Source organism: Gambusia affinis, linkage group LG04, assembly GCF_019740435.1.
Source record: "Gambusia affinis linkage group LG04, SWU_Gaff_1.0, whole genome shotgun sequence".
Taxonomy (NCBI): Eukaryota; Metazoa; Chordata; class Actinopteri; order Cyprinodontiformes; family Poeciliidae; genus Gambusia; species Gambusia affinis.
The window spans coordinates 1,632,030-1,650,717 of record NC_057871.1 but is presented as its reverse complement, the minus strand read 5'-3'; the positions used below and the strand labels follow the sequence as shown (position 1 = coordinate 1,650,717).

Here is an 18,688-nt window from a genome sequence, read left to right as displayed (position 1 = left end):
GAGAAGTTTCTGCTTCAGCCTTTCGACATCAAACATGTTTGAAACATCCCTCAGAGTCATTCATCACTCACCTGCTTCCTGTACTGACCTCAGATCAGCCTCAGGAAGGAGAACAGGTAATGAACCATCAACCCTAAAGAAATGTTCCAATAAGATTTTCATCATAAATATTTATCAGCTCACATAAATTATTGGTGTCGTTCTCTGAGTGCTTCAACATCTTGAGAAGCATCATCTCAGAGCAGCGTCTTCGTCCTCTAGATCTACTGTCCTGCAGCTTCTAGATGCACAGAGCTTCTCTCTATCTCTAAGGCAGAACCCAGACGGCCTGAGAAGGAAACTTACTCTGAGATCTCATTCTTTCAGCACAGTGACTGATATTTTGCTCAAATATGATTTTTAGTTCAAATAACTGTTGGATGCATCTGTAATCAGACTTCGGTTTATGGTCCCAAAGCGCTCTGATAACTATTGGATAGGTATCTGAATTAGAACCAAACAAGGATGTGGCACAAATCCAATTTTTTCAGGGTTGAAAGTTTGGAATTGGCCCATCCTGAATGAAAGTTGCTGTGTGAACATAGCCATAGATAAGGGTAGGAACATGAGTTGACCAGTAAGTCGAAAGTTTCACCTTTCGGCTCAGATCTCTCGTTCTCTTGACAGACGGATACAGAACTGCATCACTGCATGCGCAGCAACAATCGTCTTTCCCTCTCTGTTTCTCTCGTTCATGAACAAAACCTGGAAATACCTGAACTCCTTCACTTGGGGCTGTTCTGTCACCACTGCAACAGCGTCACGATGCGCTGGTCACTAATCTGAAAACTTTGCTAAACTTGGGTGAATTCAGCCTTTTGAGTTGCAGACTTTCTGCTTCACAGACCCTCAGAAACCAGAGGACACACTGACAGAGGCAATGGGACACATTGGAGGAACATTTTGACGTGTCTGACCAGAGCAAGAAGATCAACAGCTTCCTGCTTTAAGTGGATAAAACTATTTCAAAAGGAAAAGGCTTTTTTCCTACTCTTTTATCATTTTTGTTCTAAATGTGAGGCAAAATGGATGAACAAACAAATCTTTTAACAGGAGGAAGACGCTGTGAGAGAAATGGCTGATGGGAACTGGCAGATGAGGCTTTCAGGGGCCGTGTGTGTTTGAGCGCTCGTGTGCTGCATTGTCCTCGCTGAATGGAAGCTCAGCTAAAATCCAACCGCTAATTTACATAATGGAAGGGCTCCAGCGAATAAACAGCATGAGAAACCCAATCCAGCTTTCCAATCTAATCCAACTTTACGTAGCTGCAATTACCAAATACTAGAGCGGACTGATGAATGTTCTCAGCTTCAGCAGGAAAACACTGTGATGCAAAGAAGTTTTATTTCAGTAAGGAGTTAAAGAAAAATGTTCCTGAGCTTTTCGATCAATATGTTTGATTTGTGTCCCATTTGGAAATCTGAAGCACAGATCAGTTCTCCTCGAGTCCCTGAGAAAGAAAAGGGTGAAACCGAGGAATATGGCCTCAAATGTCAGAGCCGCAGGGCTTTTCCAGCAAAAGGGAAAGTTTCATGGAGCGTTACACACAGAAATGTGATGAAAAGAGCTGATGTGGCTCATTTTTCAGCATCACAAAGAGGCTGAGGCTACTCTAGATGATGTAAGTCTATGTTGGCGCTCCACTCCTCTGCACAAGCCCCTGTTTGAGGGGGCAGATGTGATTTAGATGCCCCCACCCTGAGGAAAAGGAGTCCTTTTCTGCAGACTGCCAGGCATATGGCCTGATTGTAAAAATCCAGTAGAAACTACTTAAGAAGGGGTCTGGTTTCTACACAAATGTGTTTGAAGTTGTTTTTCTTCCAATGATCACAGGTTCAGGCAGAACATTTGGGTTCAGCTCAAATCATGGATCGTTTTCAAGCCTTTGTCATCCATGAAGGGGTCAAAATGAATGTAAATTAAGGTAAACATTAACAAGGCATATATACATTTTTTAGATTTTTTTTTTGTTATGTTCATTTTCATGAATGAAATAAAGAATATTGTTTGAAAAAGCCTGTAGGGAGAAATGTGAACACAGGATCACTAAGAATGCAGCTGAAAGTCATAATGGCCTGGATTTCACAGCAGGTTTGCATGTTACTGCCTAACATGTCCTCTTAAAATAAAAGACTTGAACGCAAAGTCTGAAAAGCTTGAAATTTACAATTACAGGAAAATGTATTATCATTTGTCCAGAGACGAGGAATCAGAAAAAGAGCAGCTTGGAAACCCAGCAAACAGGAAACCTGCCAACAAAGGTAAAAGCTCTTTGTGAGGAGATGAATCTGTTTGATTTGCATAATGACAACTAACTGCCTGTGAAAAAGAATTAATTTTTTTAAAATCTAATTCTGGCAGATTAGAGGTAGATTAAAATTATCCCAGTTCTGACCAACATTGTTTCTCTGATGTCCACAGGTATTTGTCAACACATTAAAATAAGGATAGAAAAATGCATCTTCAGCTCTTTTATGAAGTTAAACATGCAGGAGAGTCATGTGAAGAGAACACTGACTGACTTAACACAATGTTCAGAGATCAGCAGATGTCTGAACAATGATCTCAGTTTGCTGCCAAGCATTCATTTTACATAATCTATTACTTATCTAAAAAACAAAGGAAAGACCAGCTGTGATTTAGACATGTTTATGATAATGATGATAAAAACGTATGTGCCCCCTTACAGATTCATTTATTATTCAGTCACTCTTAAATGTTATGGATCATCAAACAAGATTTAATATTAAAGAAAAATAACCTGACAAATACAAAATGCCTTGTTTTGTTAAATCAGAAATTAGGCGTTATTAACTATATATATATACTTGTGGGTCAGTTTCACTGTTGACTGTTACCTTCACAATAACAAAAGAATCACTAAGTAAACCTGAAGTAAGCATGAAGTAAGCTTAAAGATCCTGGAAATACACAAACTCTTTTACATCACTTTTAAGCAGCTTCAGCAAAGAAGAGCATTACGACCGGTGGCCTAAATTCACAGCAGCAGAGGAGATGATGGCATTCAATGTGTACATGAAAGCCTCTGCTATATGATCCTGAGCTGTCTGTGTGGTATGGACACTAAGCTACCCCGTACACCCCCCATGCTGGTTCTGAGTAAACGCTGGAGCAGAATATCGGTCAGCTGCAGCTCAGTGGGGCTCTGCAGATTCATGGAAGGCTTTACTGTACACAGATATGGTCACTTCCAGAGAACAATGTGCTTGCAGTCAACAAGAGCCGATAAGAACGGGCTCTGTCAACGGCACAAATGTTGGAAACAGAACCTCCAAGGTGAGATGTTACCTGGAAATATTCTGAGATCAAACAAAGAGAATGAAGTGACACTATTTAAGTTTCAGAGATGTCCTGCCAATTTCTTAAGAGAAAAAATGAAAATCAACTTACAATTTTCCAGCATTCAGAGAGGAATTTGCAGGATTTGTTCTATACAACATTTCTTTTCGTTTTTATAGTTTATGTGGAACTCATCCAGATGCGTTGAAATCACTGCGGATTTCATTCTGCTCCCATTTTACCGTTAAAACCTACAACTCAGCCACTTTCTTTGATGAGGCTCATAAAAGAAACTGCAGATGCACAATATGAGAAAAACTAATTAACTGCATGTTAATTAATCTTTTCTCTATTTTCTATTATTAAAATGTCTAAATCTCTCTTCACGATTTTTCTTTTTTGTGACACTGAAACTGCAAAAACAGTTGACAGTCTACATCTTGTGCCACTCTGCTTTGAACAAAGCGATATGACGAGCTTTCAATTCATCAGCACGACTTTGAAGGACCTCATTTCTCTGCCATAAGGCTGGCCCCTGAAGGGCCGCTGTCCTGCACGTTTTAGATGTGTCCTTGTTCCAACACAGATGATTTAAATAACTAAATTACATCCCCAACAAATCTTCAAGATCTCTAGAAGGCTGGAAATGAATTGTTTGATTCAGGTTTTTTGACCTAGGTTGACATCTGAAGCCGTTTCTCCATGGATGTGGCTTTAACTGGTTCCACCCTAGTCAGATTTGTCTTCATTAGTAGATCCTGTGTAGTTGTTCCCTGATTTCATAAACACTTCAGGGGTGGTACAAGCCGCACTGAACCATTTATCACATGCAAGTCATTTGATTGACAGCAGACTGCGTCTGTTGATTTATGGCACTGGAAACTCCAAACAACAACATCTAAGCCACCGCAGTGGACCGACGGACATGGCGTCTGCTATCAGAGAGCTGCTCAGTGTGGAGGAGCGTAATTATGAGCAGCGCCAGGAACAGATGCGTCAACTTTTGGAAACTGTGATTTTCCAAGCAGCACATCTCTCAGAAGAAACAGTGCAGCTCTGGTCAAGCAAGAACTGAACCAGACATTAACCAGCTAGAGTGAGACTTGACAATGCAGAAATGGGTTAGAACATGCAGGACACCGACCTTAACCCCCTACTTTGGGAACCACGTTTTTAAGGTTACTGTTGTAACTGAAGGAATGTCAAATTATTAAATATTTTCAACCAAACTCCCTAACAATTTTGGTGGAAAATTGCCTTTATTTAGGCAATGTTCAGTCCTCAGGACCCCAATCAGAGCACTAGAAGGAGACTAAGAAACTTCTTCTTCTGTTAACTATGGTTTGAGCACATGCAGGAAGGAGGTTTTTAGTTTGTAACATCTGCTTGGGTGGATTGCTGTTGGCCGTCTTACCTAGCAGCTGGACTCCGCGGGTCAGACCGTAAACATCGATGAGGGCCCAGAGCGGCTCCGCTGTCCGGACTCCGCTGAAGAACAGCATGGGACTGGACTCATTAATGCGGTAGAAGACCCTGCCCTTCTTGTCGACCCAGAAGGCGATGATGTTTCCCTCGTTGGCAAACTCTTCGGGCAGAGCTTTGGCCCAGAAGCCGCTCTGGGACACCAGATCGGGACAGGCGTACTTCGGCAGGTTGTCGGGGTTTATCCTGGAGGGGTCTTTGGAGGTGAAGCCCAGACGCAGAGCTCCGCTCCAGCAGCACTGCTTTTTAGTGATCTGAAAGGAAAATAACATTCACTTTTACTGACATCATTTATAAAAAAAGAGCTCAAAGCAAATTAAAAGAGGTCAGGAAATACCTTGAGGCGGACTTGCTCGTACAGCGCAATGGGCCTGTTGCTGAAGGTAATGGCGTTGCAGAAGCTGGCCTGCCTCTTGACAGTCTTCTGGGCCAGGTCCATGACTATTTGGGATCCCTTGGTGTTTGGATGGAAAAGGAGCGGGCTGACCGGGAAAGGCCCGCCGACGCTGCCGCACTGGATGGGCAGACACCTCTTGGATTTGTGGTGACATCGGTGTGACGTGGACGGGAACGGGCCGCCAAGGGAGTCTGAGAACGCAAACATAAAATGAACAATGAATATTAGGGTGTAAAAGTTTGGTTTTTATTTTGGAATGTTTCACAAATACAAACAAACTCCCACATCTTTCAGTTTTTACAAATAAAAATGGATTAACAACTGAACAAATAAACTGAAATTTGATCATAAAATGTAACATATTTCATCTACATTAAAGGTTTTATTTGACCAAAATTGTCATGATCCAAAGATGTTTGAATTTTGATGTCAAACTGTTTTATTGAGAAATCAGACATGAGAATTACAACCTCAACAATACATGTTTGTTTTCTTTCATTTCCATGTTGGTTTATTTATGCTCAATAGGTCTCGTCATATTAGTTTGATACTTTGTAGTTTGTTTTTATGCTTTGTTTCTTGTACATTTGAATTCATTTTTTGAATTGTCAGCGTTTTTTGTCTCCTTGGTTTCTTGATGAGTCTTATTTCATCTTCCTTTGTTTTAATTAGTTTTTCCTGTTTTCCTCCAGCAGCAGCTGTTCCACATCACCTCTGATTATCTGACAGAGGCTTTTTGTTTTTCATTGTTTCTGTGCTCCACTGTCTCTGCTCCACTTCCTGCTAACCTTGTTTCAAGATCTGCAAGTTTTCCTTTTTTCATAAACCTCCAACAGGCGTTTCTCAAATGGCTTTCTAAAAATAACAGACATGTCGTTCCTGTATGAAAAATAAAAATATTTTCTTTACAAACCCAAATAAATTGAGCTTTTTAATCAAGTGCAAGCGTAGGAAAACTCTGTGTGTATTCTGGCGTAGAAGATGCAGCGCTCATGCAGTAGTTAGGAGCAACATTTTACTGGAAGGATTAACTTTCAAGATGGAAATACAAAGTTTACTTCTACATCTGAACTCAAATCTGTGATTTCCTTCTGGAAGCTTAAACGTCTCTCTGAAAGTTTTATTATTACGAATTTTCAATCAGCCTGTAGTCTAGCATTAGAAACATTTGCAATGTGTTTATGATTATGTGGATTCAATCCAGGTTTTCTTTCCTGATTAATATTGTTAAAAATGAGCCAAACCTTATGATCTAGTTCTGTGTAATGAGCACAGGAGCATTTGTAAAAGTTTTATTAAGTGTTAAATCTGAGAGAAGGAATCACAAAAAGCCACTAAATCTGTATTTGCAAACAGTCGACTAGTATGTTTTTACTACCATGGAAAGAGAAAACCACATATTTATTGGGAAGAAACCAAAGTTGAGGTTTTAATATTGCAATACTGTGTAAAAGTGGAACCTGCCACAGTAAGGTCACCTGGTAGAAATTACACACAGATAAAGAAAATAGATGTGATAATTATAACAAACCTAAAACAGCAAATCAGTCTGATTTAATGTGGGTAAAATCTGGGTTTGCAGAGCAGCTTCAGAGCTACAAATAAAAACCCAAAACTCTCCTGGTTCTGCTTCTCGTTTGACTCAATCCAAGTACAAAAATGAAACACAATTATATTAAAGGTTCTCTCACTGCTTTGTTGGATTACAGGCCTATTCAGAGCTACCATCATCCTGTTTTATCTCCTTTCTGATTGGCTCATTTCTGTGTGGAAAATAGTTTTTTCAGGTTTGAGATTAACATGCTGTTGAACTTGGAAATCCCATAAAGCAGTCTTTTTTCTTTTTCCCATTCCAGTGCATGTTTGGATAACCATCTATGGGAAGAAGAAAATGTGGACCATAAATCAGAAAGATCCAGTGAAAGATAATATGGTTCTTCCTTTATTAAAGTGTTAAAGAGAAAGCTGGGGTGTTATTCCTCTCCTCTCAGCTGCTTGCCTACAAAAACACGGCTGCAGTAAAAACAGTCGAGGTGAAATTATGGTGAATGTTGTGTTTATGGTTGTGTGGATTCGATCCAGACTTGCTCTCCTTATCACAGAGAACTACTAGATTCTAACAGACCAGCCCAGTTGGAGCAGATGTCCTGTGGAGACCCAATAAGAGCTCGGTGCCAATCGTCCTAGAATACAGCTGGCTTTGTGTCCTCTCCTCTTTGTCCAGTAATGACCCTTTCCAGTTTTACACCCCATCACCGTGTCTACAGTCCAATCTGGCCACAAAATAATAATAATAATAAAACAGAAGACGCCACTGAAGCCTTTTGTCTTAAGCAGAGCCAACTCTGAGCAGCATGCATGTGCTGAATGAGGCGGGCACACGTGGTGGCAGCGCGGGCAGATTGAGCTGAATGCATTAGCGGCCTCTAAAGAGGCGCAGCTGCTGTGGAGGAAAACAGGCTACGTGTGAATTCATGTTCCTTAGCAACCCCCTCATATCTGAACGTCTCAATCGGCTCCCTCTGCAGCCATCAGTTGGGACACAGATGCCTTTTGTTTACTCACACCATAAAAATGTATTTATAGACCCACAATCTGGTCATCTGCAGCTTCTCTGTCTGTTTTCTCAGGAATCTGATCAACAGAAGCAACATCACTTTACAGAAACATCTCTCTTAATAACTTTAATGCTCCATTTTAATCGACCCAAGACACTTTCTAAAGGACTGCGGCAGATATATTCAAAATTACAAACAAACTTACAAGTGCACTAAAGATAAGCTCATATGCAAACTTTTGTGGGTACAAACAAAAGCAGCTCTGCAGAGTCGAACACAGTAGAGGTTGGGGTCTCAATGTGGGTTGTGAAATATCTGGTTTGTGGTCCTTAAGGGTTTATTTCCACTAGCCCTGTTCAGTCCGCTGTGATCCAACGCGCTCTCAGAACATCCGGTTCGTTTGGAGAGGTGAGACTACGTAACCGAAGCAAACAATAAGACAGGTGTTTAAAACGATCCACGATTAGTAGAAGATGTTGAAATTTTCCTATTAATTAAAGCAGTGCTGTTTGTGATACGTCAAGAGTCAATTACTTCAAAATATTTATATCTTATTCTATATTTTTCACTCTTTTTCACTTTTTAGTTTTTCACCCGTGCAATGCATGCTGGGATGATTACGCAATTGGGTCCGTTCTGTACTGGAATCTACAGAGTAAACACAGGAAGGCTAACGTTACCCGAGTTATTGTTTGTTTGGTGTAAATTCAGTCAATGTGTGTGTGTTGGCTGTAATTAAAAAGAAACAAAATAAATAATGATTTATTTTGGGCTGCAAAGTGGTTCAGTTGGTAGAGCTGTTGCCTTGCAGCAAGAAGGTTCTGGGTTCGATTCCCAGCCCGGGGTCTTTCTGCATGGAGTTTGCATGTTCTCCTTGTGCATGGTGGGTTCTCTCCGGGTTCTCCGGCTTCCTCCCACAGTCCAAAAACATGACTGTCAGGTTCATTGGTCTCTCTAAATTCTCCCTATGTGTGAGTGTGTGTGTGAATGGTTGTGTGTCCTGTATGTCTCTGTGTTGCCCTGCGACAGACTGGCGACCTGTCCAGGGTGAACCCGCCTCTCACCCAGAACGTTAGCTGGAGAGGAACCAGCAACCCTCCAGACACCACTAGGGGACAAGGGTGTTAGAAGATGGATGGATGATTTATTTCATGGTGAGTCTGGATCATGTCCCACAAGGGAAAAAAAGAATGAGAAAGAAACAAGCACAAGGCTCAAAGTGACCCTGTTTACATGACAACTATCCAACAAAATGAGTTTTTGTAAGTATTCACACATTTACATGAAGATATTCTAATTACAATCTTTCACTACAAAGTAATGTAAAAAGTTCAACCGTCGATTCGCGTTTTCCCATCAGATACTGGAGCAACACACACACACACACACACACACACACCAACACACCAACACACACACACACACACAGATACAAGAGTGGATGATTAATTAATCAGCAAAAATTGTATTTACATAAAATCTGGATTTTACTGAAGCAGAACATCAAGCGTTGAATCATTCGAAAACAACCAACATTAAAATAGTCATAATGAACTGATGTGATAATGTTGGTAACCAATCTAACAATACTTTCATTTTTTTTACTTTGTAACTGAGAACAATGTTGGGAGGTTGAATTTAAATCCTAACTTTCAAGTGATTAACTATGAATATGAACTGATTCAGGTGAGTTTATAACTATTTTCATGGAGAACGGACTCAGCAGAGGCAGCCAGAACCAGACGGGTCGAACCTGTTTTTAATCCAATTAACAGGGCGAAACTCAAACTGACATTTCCAAGAAACATTGGACATGCAGCTCAGGGAAACAAAAAGCTAAAACAGGCATCACAGAGTCAGTTGGACTGTAATGCAGGTAAATATTGTCCATTCATAACTTCTTGTTTGGGTGTACTCATATTCCTGTAACTTTCCAAGAATATGAGGCAAATAAAATCATTCAAGAAACAGAAGAAAAGACATAAAAAGTTTCAAAACTAGGATTTACAAAGAGTCTTACAAAAAAAGAAAACAAAAACAATGTAGGAATTAAAATATAAAATTCAATTTATGCAGATTTAGTGCGTTGCTAAATTAATTTTCAGATGAAAAATAACCTTTCAGAGAATCGGACTTGTAAGAGATTAGACTATAAATGATGTCTGATAGCACAGCATTCAGTGAAAAACACCCACACCCTGTTCAAAGTGCTGCTGCAGCTTAATTTGTCCCAACTTAAGTTATGAACCGGTCCTGCAGCAAAACCTGCAGCTGTCTGGACCTGCAGAAAAAGCCTCACTGTAGCATTGAACATTGTTGAATCATTTTACCCTGAGAATTATGTCATTAACAACAACACACCTCAAAGTTTGGTAACTTAAGTCTCAGTGTTTAGAGTAGCAGAGAATCAGATAAAAAATACATAGACTGACTACAGAAAACACACAGGATGAAAACATGAAAAATGTATTAAAACATCTCCGGAGCTCTGGGAAGTATTCAAAGCTTTCTGTTAAGAGAAGAGAGACATTTTCCACGCCACATTTAAAAAGTTTTACAGTGTTTTTCTCCTAGTGTTATTGCTGTCAAAGGATTTTCTATAGTTCTCAGATACTTAAACTGTTCAGTCACTCAGACCTGATTTTCTAGTTTGCATTTGCAAGTGATGTGTAGCGACAAGCTGGCACCAACTAACAGGAACGCCACCTCCGGGTTTTGAGTCAGTCTGAACACAACCAGAATGTTGGCCTTTTATTTCTGAACTTCAGTGAAAATGTTTTATTCTGCATGAAGTGGTTCTTGTTTCAGAGATTTGACCTCCGACCATCTTCAACTGGTTTGGTCCAGGTCGTTTTAAACAGTCCTTCTCAAATGTTAGGACTAGATAAAGTAAGATTTACGTTGATCCAAGTCGTGAGCCAGAATTAGCTAAAATGCCAAACCAGATGCAGTTTCTACAGAGAGAAAAGGAAAACAGAGGAAACCTGAAATAACAGCAACTAATGCAAAGTGCAGAGAAGAAGAAGAATTGAGAAAAATGGAGAAAAGGCAGGTCAAGATAGTGGATGGATTTTTGGTTTTAGATTTGTTTGTTTCTATTGTCTACCCAGTTATTAGTGAATATTTAGTAAATTTATTGATTCCAAGGTCATTTTAGATGGTGCTGGTTCCCACTTTGCTGAGATTTTTCCAGGTAAGCAGGATTGGGTCATGGGGGAAAATGTACTGGTGTGATTTTTCTTTCCTAAAATAATTCAATTGTAGTGTTCATTTCAGTCTTGAACTGCAGTGAATGTTAAGCCTAAAAAACACAAATAAGCTGACTCATTCTTTCACTCGTAACAGAGATTTCTTCCAATAGATAAAGAAGAATTCATTCCATAGACTGATTTTGAAGCCATGTTCCTGTTTGTGCTGAACATTAGGTTGATGTTTGTTCATAATATAGGTTGATGTGGGTTAATACCCCTTCTTTGGGTTAAAATGGCCTCTGCCACCTTATCAACACAGATTCTGCACTCTTGAGACCCCGGCCTAAAACCCGTCACACCTCACCGAGGATCTCTGAGTTAATCTGTTTCATTCTGCTGCCGACGGTGAGAGAGGCTGACACGTCACCGTTTCTCTGGTTGTTACTTAAGACATTGACATTTCTTCTAAGACTTAGATCCTCCTTGTTGCTTGTGCATCTTTTTCTACCACACCTTTTCCTTCCACAAAACTTTCCGTGAATATGTTTGGACTCAGCACTCTGTGAGCAGCCTGTGCCAACACACTTTTCATGCTGTCGATATTCTTTCAGTGACTGATGGACAATTGTTGAGTCTCCATGGGAAGGAGCCTCGTCCTTCCCTTGATGTGAAGACCAAAGTGTGCTATAGCATAATATTTATTTATTAAAGAAATATCAACTTCACATGTTTTGAGTCTGAATTTTGGGTTTTTACTAGTTGTAATAATGAAAATTAACAGAAACAAATAATCTATGTGCAGTGGATCTATATAGCAAGGGTTTCACCCTACTGAATACAATATATAAAATAAATAAATAACTATTTAAATCATATATATATTTTTAAACATGCAACAGCAGATTGATCTTCTGTCAGAAATCCTTTCCTAATATGTTGCCCAGACATGTTGAGTCATCTGCTGCCAGTGTTGAGCAAGCTCTGCACCGGTGACACCAGAGCAGGTGGTGACAGGAAGTCAGCTGATCATTTTGTAATAAAAACTTTTTTTTTTCTAAAATAAATATTTTAATATAGTAAAACTTTTTGCAGTGAGTTAATCGGCATCAGATCAACAATGAGGTATGATGTAAAAAAAATCAAGCAAAAAAAAACCCTCTTTCTACTGCAGAACTCGTTGGCCAGCCCTGCATGAAGAAAGTGCATTCTCTATTATCTGTTCATCAAGAATTATCCAAAGTTTCTCTCTGTGTTGCTCTAAGCTGCTCACAGTCCCAGTATCTCCAGAGAGCAGGTAGGTACCAGAAGGTAACGTTGACCCACATTGCCACAGTTACGCCTAATTTTAGCCCTGTAAAAAAACCACAGGTTGTTATTCATTCATAGCAACCTGTCAGAGCTGGAGAGGTTCAGGTAGCCCACGTATCGATACACTCTGCACTTGTTGCTATGTAAAGCTCAGATTAATGCTCATCCATGGAGACTTCAGTGAAAACACACACACACACTGAGTCTGTGTGTGTTCATCAGAGCAGCTCATCTTAAATCTTTAATCCATTTAGGAACAGGGAAATACGCTGTGTTGGGCGTAACGTCAAATAACAGATAAAATCTCACACCACTGCTGTAAAAAAAACAGCAAACACACACAAGTCAGGAAAGCAAAGTAAGTCAACTTCACTTTTTAGAGCATATTTTAAAATGAAAAGGGATAAGGTGCTTCACAACAACACAAAAACACAAACTGCAAACAATAAAGTAAATATTAACCAAAAGCAAATCTAATAAGTTTTAAGCATCCCAACTTTACAGACTCGGAAAATGTTGTAATATTCTACATCCTTCAGTATTTAACTGAACCTTAAACATGAAAGTTTGAATGTGTAACAGTTATTCACAATATACTCTATGATTAAATACTATATTAACACAAAAACAAATTAGATGTCAGGACGTTAGTGAAAATAAAACTCAGATGTATACGAACAAAGGATTTGTATTTTAAATATATAGTTTGAACAGCATAGGACACATCTACAAAAATATTAGTGTATTTGCCTTTAAGGTTTAAAAAACATGAATGCCTCAATCATCTGCATAGAGGTTATGCAAACGCCCATCAACAGAGGAACAGGTTGTGTCTTCTTATCAGAACGTCACAGACTTCAGAATGAACGCCATGAACAGCCTCAACCTTTTCCAAAATTAAGATATAAACTAAACCATGATGCTCATATAAAGTATTTTCCCTCAAATAAGATTTTTTTTTTAAAGATTTGCTGGAAACATCAATTTTTATTTATCATCATTCATGACCAGGCAGCCCACAGGGCAGTGACAAACAGTGCCTTAATGATGTTTACCAAGCGCCGTCTGCATGATGTATTCAGCCCCACTGACTCATGACAGAATGGCATTTCATCCTGATGCAAAAGCAGCCGGAATGTGAATCGCAGTATAATAGCCACTATTAATCACACACAAGATCATTTCATGCCTGCAGACCTTGTTTAGGGTTTACAGTAAACTCCCAGCTCGTCTGTGGAGTTCTTAAAAGTGCGTCTCATGTTGCTCACGTGTTTGACCGATGCTACAGGTAGTCGGTGTGAAACCTGATATGCAGATCGCCATGGCACTGACAGTAACTGAAGCTGTGAAGCTGCTACTCTATCTGGGGACAGGTTGCAGGGATTCATCACTCATTAGGCTGAAGTGCTGCTAAGCAACGCAGTGACAGATCAGTTTGTTCAGTCAGCTTTAGGGCGCTGATGAATGACTCATTCCAACGTAAATGTTACAAGAGTTGGAAGAGGGGAGAGAGAGAGAGAGCTTCTCTTTCATAGAGATTATTATTTATGAAATTGTTTTTTTTCTTAAATCTTTAAATGTTTTAGTTTCAGAATTACATTGAGCTGCAATGAAAACTGGGCTAATATTTTCCATTTCAGTTTCAATTCACTTCACATGGATTAAAACTGAATTAGTTCATGTTCATTAAGTAGTTTCATTTTTCATAATGTTGTGGTCTAATTTTTTCATGGATTCTTCTGTGAAAACTTGTTAAAAATTTAGATGGAAACGTCAGCCAGTTATTAAGTTACTTATCTCATCATCATGACAATTATTTACCTTCTTTTCTTTTCTAATTTTGCTCAGATAAAGTCAATTATAATTTGGCCAGATTTTCAATAAACCTGCACTAATTCAAAAGCATCTTTCCACTGACTTGCATTAAAACTGAGGAAACATGTTTAAATGCAGTCACTTTTATTTTAAATTCACTCCACTTCACATTTAAAAAAATATTTTTGAGCTCAACCTTTACAGTCCCAACCAAATTCTTTCTATTTTTAAAATAAGAGCTCAAAAGGAATCAGCGAAGAGATGAATTTCATGGGAATTATTTGGAATCATATTCCACAGTCCAAGAATACATAAACCACAAACTGGCGGGGGTCCACCATGGTTTCCCCCTTAAGTCATGTATGACTAAGGAACCACAGCCTTTCGTTTAATTTCATTTAATCATCTCCCAGGCCTGCGGTGGGACGTTTGAGTGAATTTAGGCTTAAATCTCAAGCTAATTCTGGTTGTGTAGTTTAAACAAACACAGAATACTTCAACAAAATAATCCACTAAAACCTGAAAACAGTGAGGCAATAAAGATGGCTACCATGGCCTTGGCTGAATGCGTTCTCAATAATTCACACAGCGCTGACCTGGTAGTGAAAGGTGAGACGCTGCACTGATGAGCCACAGCTGACGTCGCCCCCTACGGCCCACCAATGTTGGCCCACTTACTGTATTCTCTTCACGCGCAGGATTATGCAACAGTCATCAATAAATAATATCTGAGCCGCTGACAGTGGAGCACAATGATGCTTCCCTGGCAGGCTAGGAGCGGAGCGGGGTGTTAATATGCAGCGTTTAGTGACTGGAGGCAGGCAGGATGCTATTAGGCACTGACCTCAGCCGTTATGTCGCTGCTGCACTGAGGTGACCTGTCTAAAGGTCAAGCCCTGGACACACACACACACACACTCACACACACAGCTGAATAAGAGTTTTCAGGCCCATGGCAGCGTTGAGCCCACTTTGAAACACCACAGCAGCAAAAAAATAATTATGAAAAAAGAATTACCAGCAGCTTTTAGTTACAATTAAACATCCAGAGGCGAATCATCAGCAGCTTATCTCTGGTTCCCTCAGATTCAGTACAAACACAGACAGACGCTTCATACAGTCAGCCTCAGACGCTGGCCCACTTTCAGTCAATCGGACCACAAAAGTGGAGCTCCCACACACTCAGCGATTACACAATTACCGACGGACCAACTCAGCATCCAAACGCCACTCAGATGTTCACATTTCCACTACATGAAGGAACAAAACCTCCAGAGAGGAAGTTCACCAGTAAAAGAAAACTAAATTCTTCTCACATGCTGAGATGTAAATTAAAAGAAGGATTTCATTTTGTAATTTTGTTTCACAGCAACCAAAAGATATTACAAAAACTGTGGAAGAAATAGGACACTTTCTATCAATGGCCAGTGGGTTGTCATAGAAACAGTTGCTGTTTAATTTTAAATTTAGCTAAACCCACTCTTCTTATTCTCCTCCTCACTGGCACAAACAGACTCTGTTTGCTTTACACCAAATCCATGGAGGTGATTTACCAGAGAAAGAAAAATGTCAACCTGCAGATTTAAAACAAAAATAAAACCATTTATGAAAAGTTAACAGGTTACATCTGTTGTAAAATGAAATCTACAGTCAACCATGATGGTGGTGGTCAGGGTCTGTTTTGCTGCTTCAGAGCTCGGTCAGCTTCCCTAATCATAAACATTTGTTTTGCAAACACTAAAGTACAATACCAGCACAGTATTCAGCAGAAGCTAATGCTAAAGTGCTAATTTCAATTCAAATTACAACTTCCCTTGAAAGACTGCAACCCTCAAGCACCAACTTAATATTAACATTCTAATTTACATATTATATAATGTCCTTAGATATTGTGTTCATGTTTACATCTTCTTCTCTAATGTCCAGGTTTAATTTTGTTCTTGTATGTTTCTTGTTTTAAATAAAAGTTTTGAGAAAAAGAGAGGAAGAATATGCATATTAATATGCATTAATATATTCAGTGTTATTCACTACAGAACCTAACATCCATGGTCTTCCTTATGTTCTGGGTTCAGCCAATGAAAGGCACTCCTAGATTGGCCTTTTGCAAACGACAGCCAATAGCATGTCAAGAAGCATTGAAAGTATGTACTTCAGCTTCCCAAACATTTTCTTTCTAAAACCCTAACAGGCAAATTTTCTGACATTTTGTTGTTATGTTCAACAAAACATAACACAAAAATCCACAAAAATCCTGTATGAACCGTGTTTAGATGTGGACCCACTGTATTGTGCAGCTGTAATAACAATAATAACCTAAATTTCATTTGGTTAAATTGAACCTAATTTCAGAAAAGGTAATGTTTAAAACCTTTTTTATTTAACAAAAATAAAAAGAACAAGAAAACTCCCATTGACATTTCCAAAATACCCTTTTTCATTAGCCAATAAATAATTACAGAGGACATCTGATAACTTTGTGGGGTGATCGACCTTGATCCTGCAGCAGAAGAGCTCTTCCTGCTGTCCTGCTTACAGTAATTGGATTCATCCTGAGGCTTTAATTAGAGACGATCAGGTGGTCCAGACCAGGAGAGGCTGCAGGAGAGGGTCACAGCTTAACCTCCTGAAGGTTCACCTCAACTGAACAGAGCCGTCCGCGGGGCAGTCATCATTCCCTGCGTTTCTGTGTGGCCGTTTGCTGGCCTACATTTCACTACAGTGCACTACTGATATAGAGGAGCTAAAGTCAAAGCCATCCGGCTCACAGGACAGCGCAGCCCGGCTGTCAGAGCGCAGCTGCAGCTCAAGGAGCGTCTGTTTATTAACGAGGGAAACTACAGGAGAGGGAAACCCCACAACTTCCCATGTCCCGGCCCCCGGCCCCCGGCCCCAGCGCAGCGGCTCCGGATAAACACCTCATGGCTGCAACACCAGCAGGAGCAAGAGGTGACGTCGTGTTGGATGACAAAAGAATGAGCCGTGCGCCTCGAGACCTTTATTCTGATCACCGGAGTGACGTCACTGTGACCAAAGAATAGGCTGTAGTGGCAACATGGTACCTGCCGACTCAACCTGCACAACAAGCTCCCATGAATGAAGCATTTTATCCCCAAACATGATCGACTCTGCATGTATATCATAGTAACAATAATGATATTAGGGTTTAATCCTTACCGTACAAGGCATTTCTCGTTATCTGCCCACCCATAGCTTTATTCCTTAATGTCCTTTTGTCGCCTGCGTGGATTATAACAGCCTGTATTATTCAGATGATGCTCTCGTGGCAAGGCACGGCGCTCGTGACATGACTGCATCCAAAGAAGTCGTGTGGGTTCTCTCCTCCGAGCAGATACAAAGGCTGGAACAGACACACACTCTCTCACACACACAGAGAACCGCACACCTCCGTGTACCGAGCTGCAGAGGGGCACACATCCGTGAAGGCAAGTCCCCCCGTCCGCCTCCTCATTCAGGGAGCGCTCTCCCCGCCTCGGGTCCCGCTCACTTACAGACATTTACATAAAAGGAGGAGACTTGGAGCTGAGCCTTTTAACACTGCCGCTGCCGCGCTGACGGGATATTTATGGGTCATGAGGAGGAGGCGTCACGTTGGAAGAAAACAAGCTAATATGGCAAGCTTTAGATTCAACCTAAAGATTCGTTTCTCCTGTGCAAAGGGACACCATCCATACTTTAGATACAGCAGTTACACTGACCTTAATTTAGAGGATTAATTAGTAATGCTGGTTGTGGAGTGAAGCTGTCAGCGACAGAACAGGACTTGTTTTCTGATAGTTGAAGAAAATTGTCTTTTTCTACAAACTGTACAGTTACATAAAAACAAGACCAACAAAAACACAAAAAGATACAAAGAAAGATTTCAGCCAAATCTGAAGCTTTTAAAACTGTTTTCAGAATGGAAAACAAAATGTTCTGTTTCTGGATGAACTTGAACTTCTGGGTTTCTGAAGTCAGACAGACAGGCTGAATATTCAGACAACTTCTTCTGAATGTTTGCAGTCAAATGTCAAAAGAAGTCGCTTGTGCATCAGATTTACAGGCTCCCAGAAACGGACAAATGGAATCTTTGTATGTAATTGATTGTGTTAAAAACTTAATGTAATCTATGTAATTAATTCATTAATCAAAATTAATGTATTAAAGTCCTGGCCACAAAAACGAAGGTTTGCTAAGATGTATAGAATTTATTTCCCAGCTCATTATGAATTTATGGACCAGCACATTCTGTCGTTATATACAAACAACAAGCAGTTTGTAAAAACGTGACAAGTAATCAAATGTGTGAGGAGATGTGAAAATACATCGATCAAAATTTAGATTTCTCTGAATGTGACTAATAAAGGTGAACAACTTCAGAAAAGATCAATGAGCCTTTTATTTAGAAGATCAAATGAAGATAATTTCAACATAAAGTTGAACCATATGCACATAAGAGACAGGAGCCTGAAGCTAAGTATGGGAGCTCTGCCTCACAGAGTGAGTGGTCACATTCCTTACTCTCAGCACTCGATCTTTCACCTCCCATCCTTCCTCATTCATCCCAGGCCTTCTGGCGGAGAGACCAGTTGATCCTT

General features: G+C 39.9%; 1 protein-coding gene across 2 annotated transcripts in view; it reads right to left on the bottom strand.

Annotated features, from left to right (window-relative positions):
- neurl1aa (neuralized E3 ubiquitin protein ligase 1Aa) overlaps nt 1-18,688 on the bottom strand; it is a 59,399-nt gene that overhangs the window by 20,678 nt on the left and 20,033 nt on the right. Inside the window, exons 1-3 of one of the 2 annotated variants that reach the window (XM_044115104.1) lie at nt 17,268-17,575; nt 5,159-5,409; nt 4,754-5,075 (exon numbers count right to left, since the gene is read on the bottom strand). In XM_044115104.1, coding sequence (XP_043971039.1) covers nt 4,754-5,075; nt 5,159-5,409; nt 17,268-17,301 — 607 coding nt within the window. In that variant the 5' untranslated portion in view covers nt 17,302-17,575. Of the gene's footprint in view, nt 1-4,753; nt 5,076-5,158; nt 5,410-17,267; nt 17,576-18,688 lie in introns of those variants that run through there. The other variant, XM_044115103.1, reaches the window with a different exon arrangement.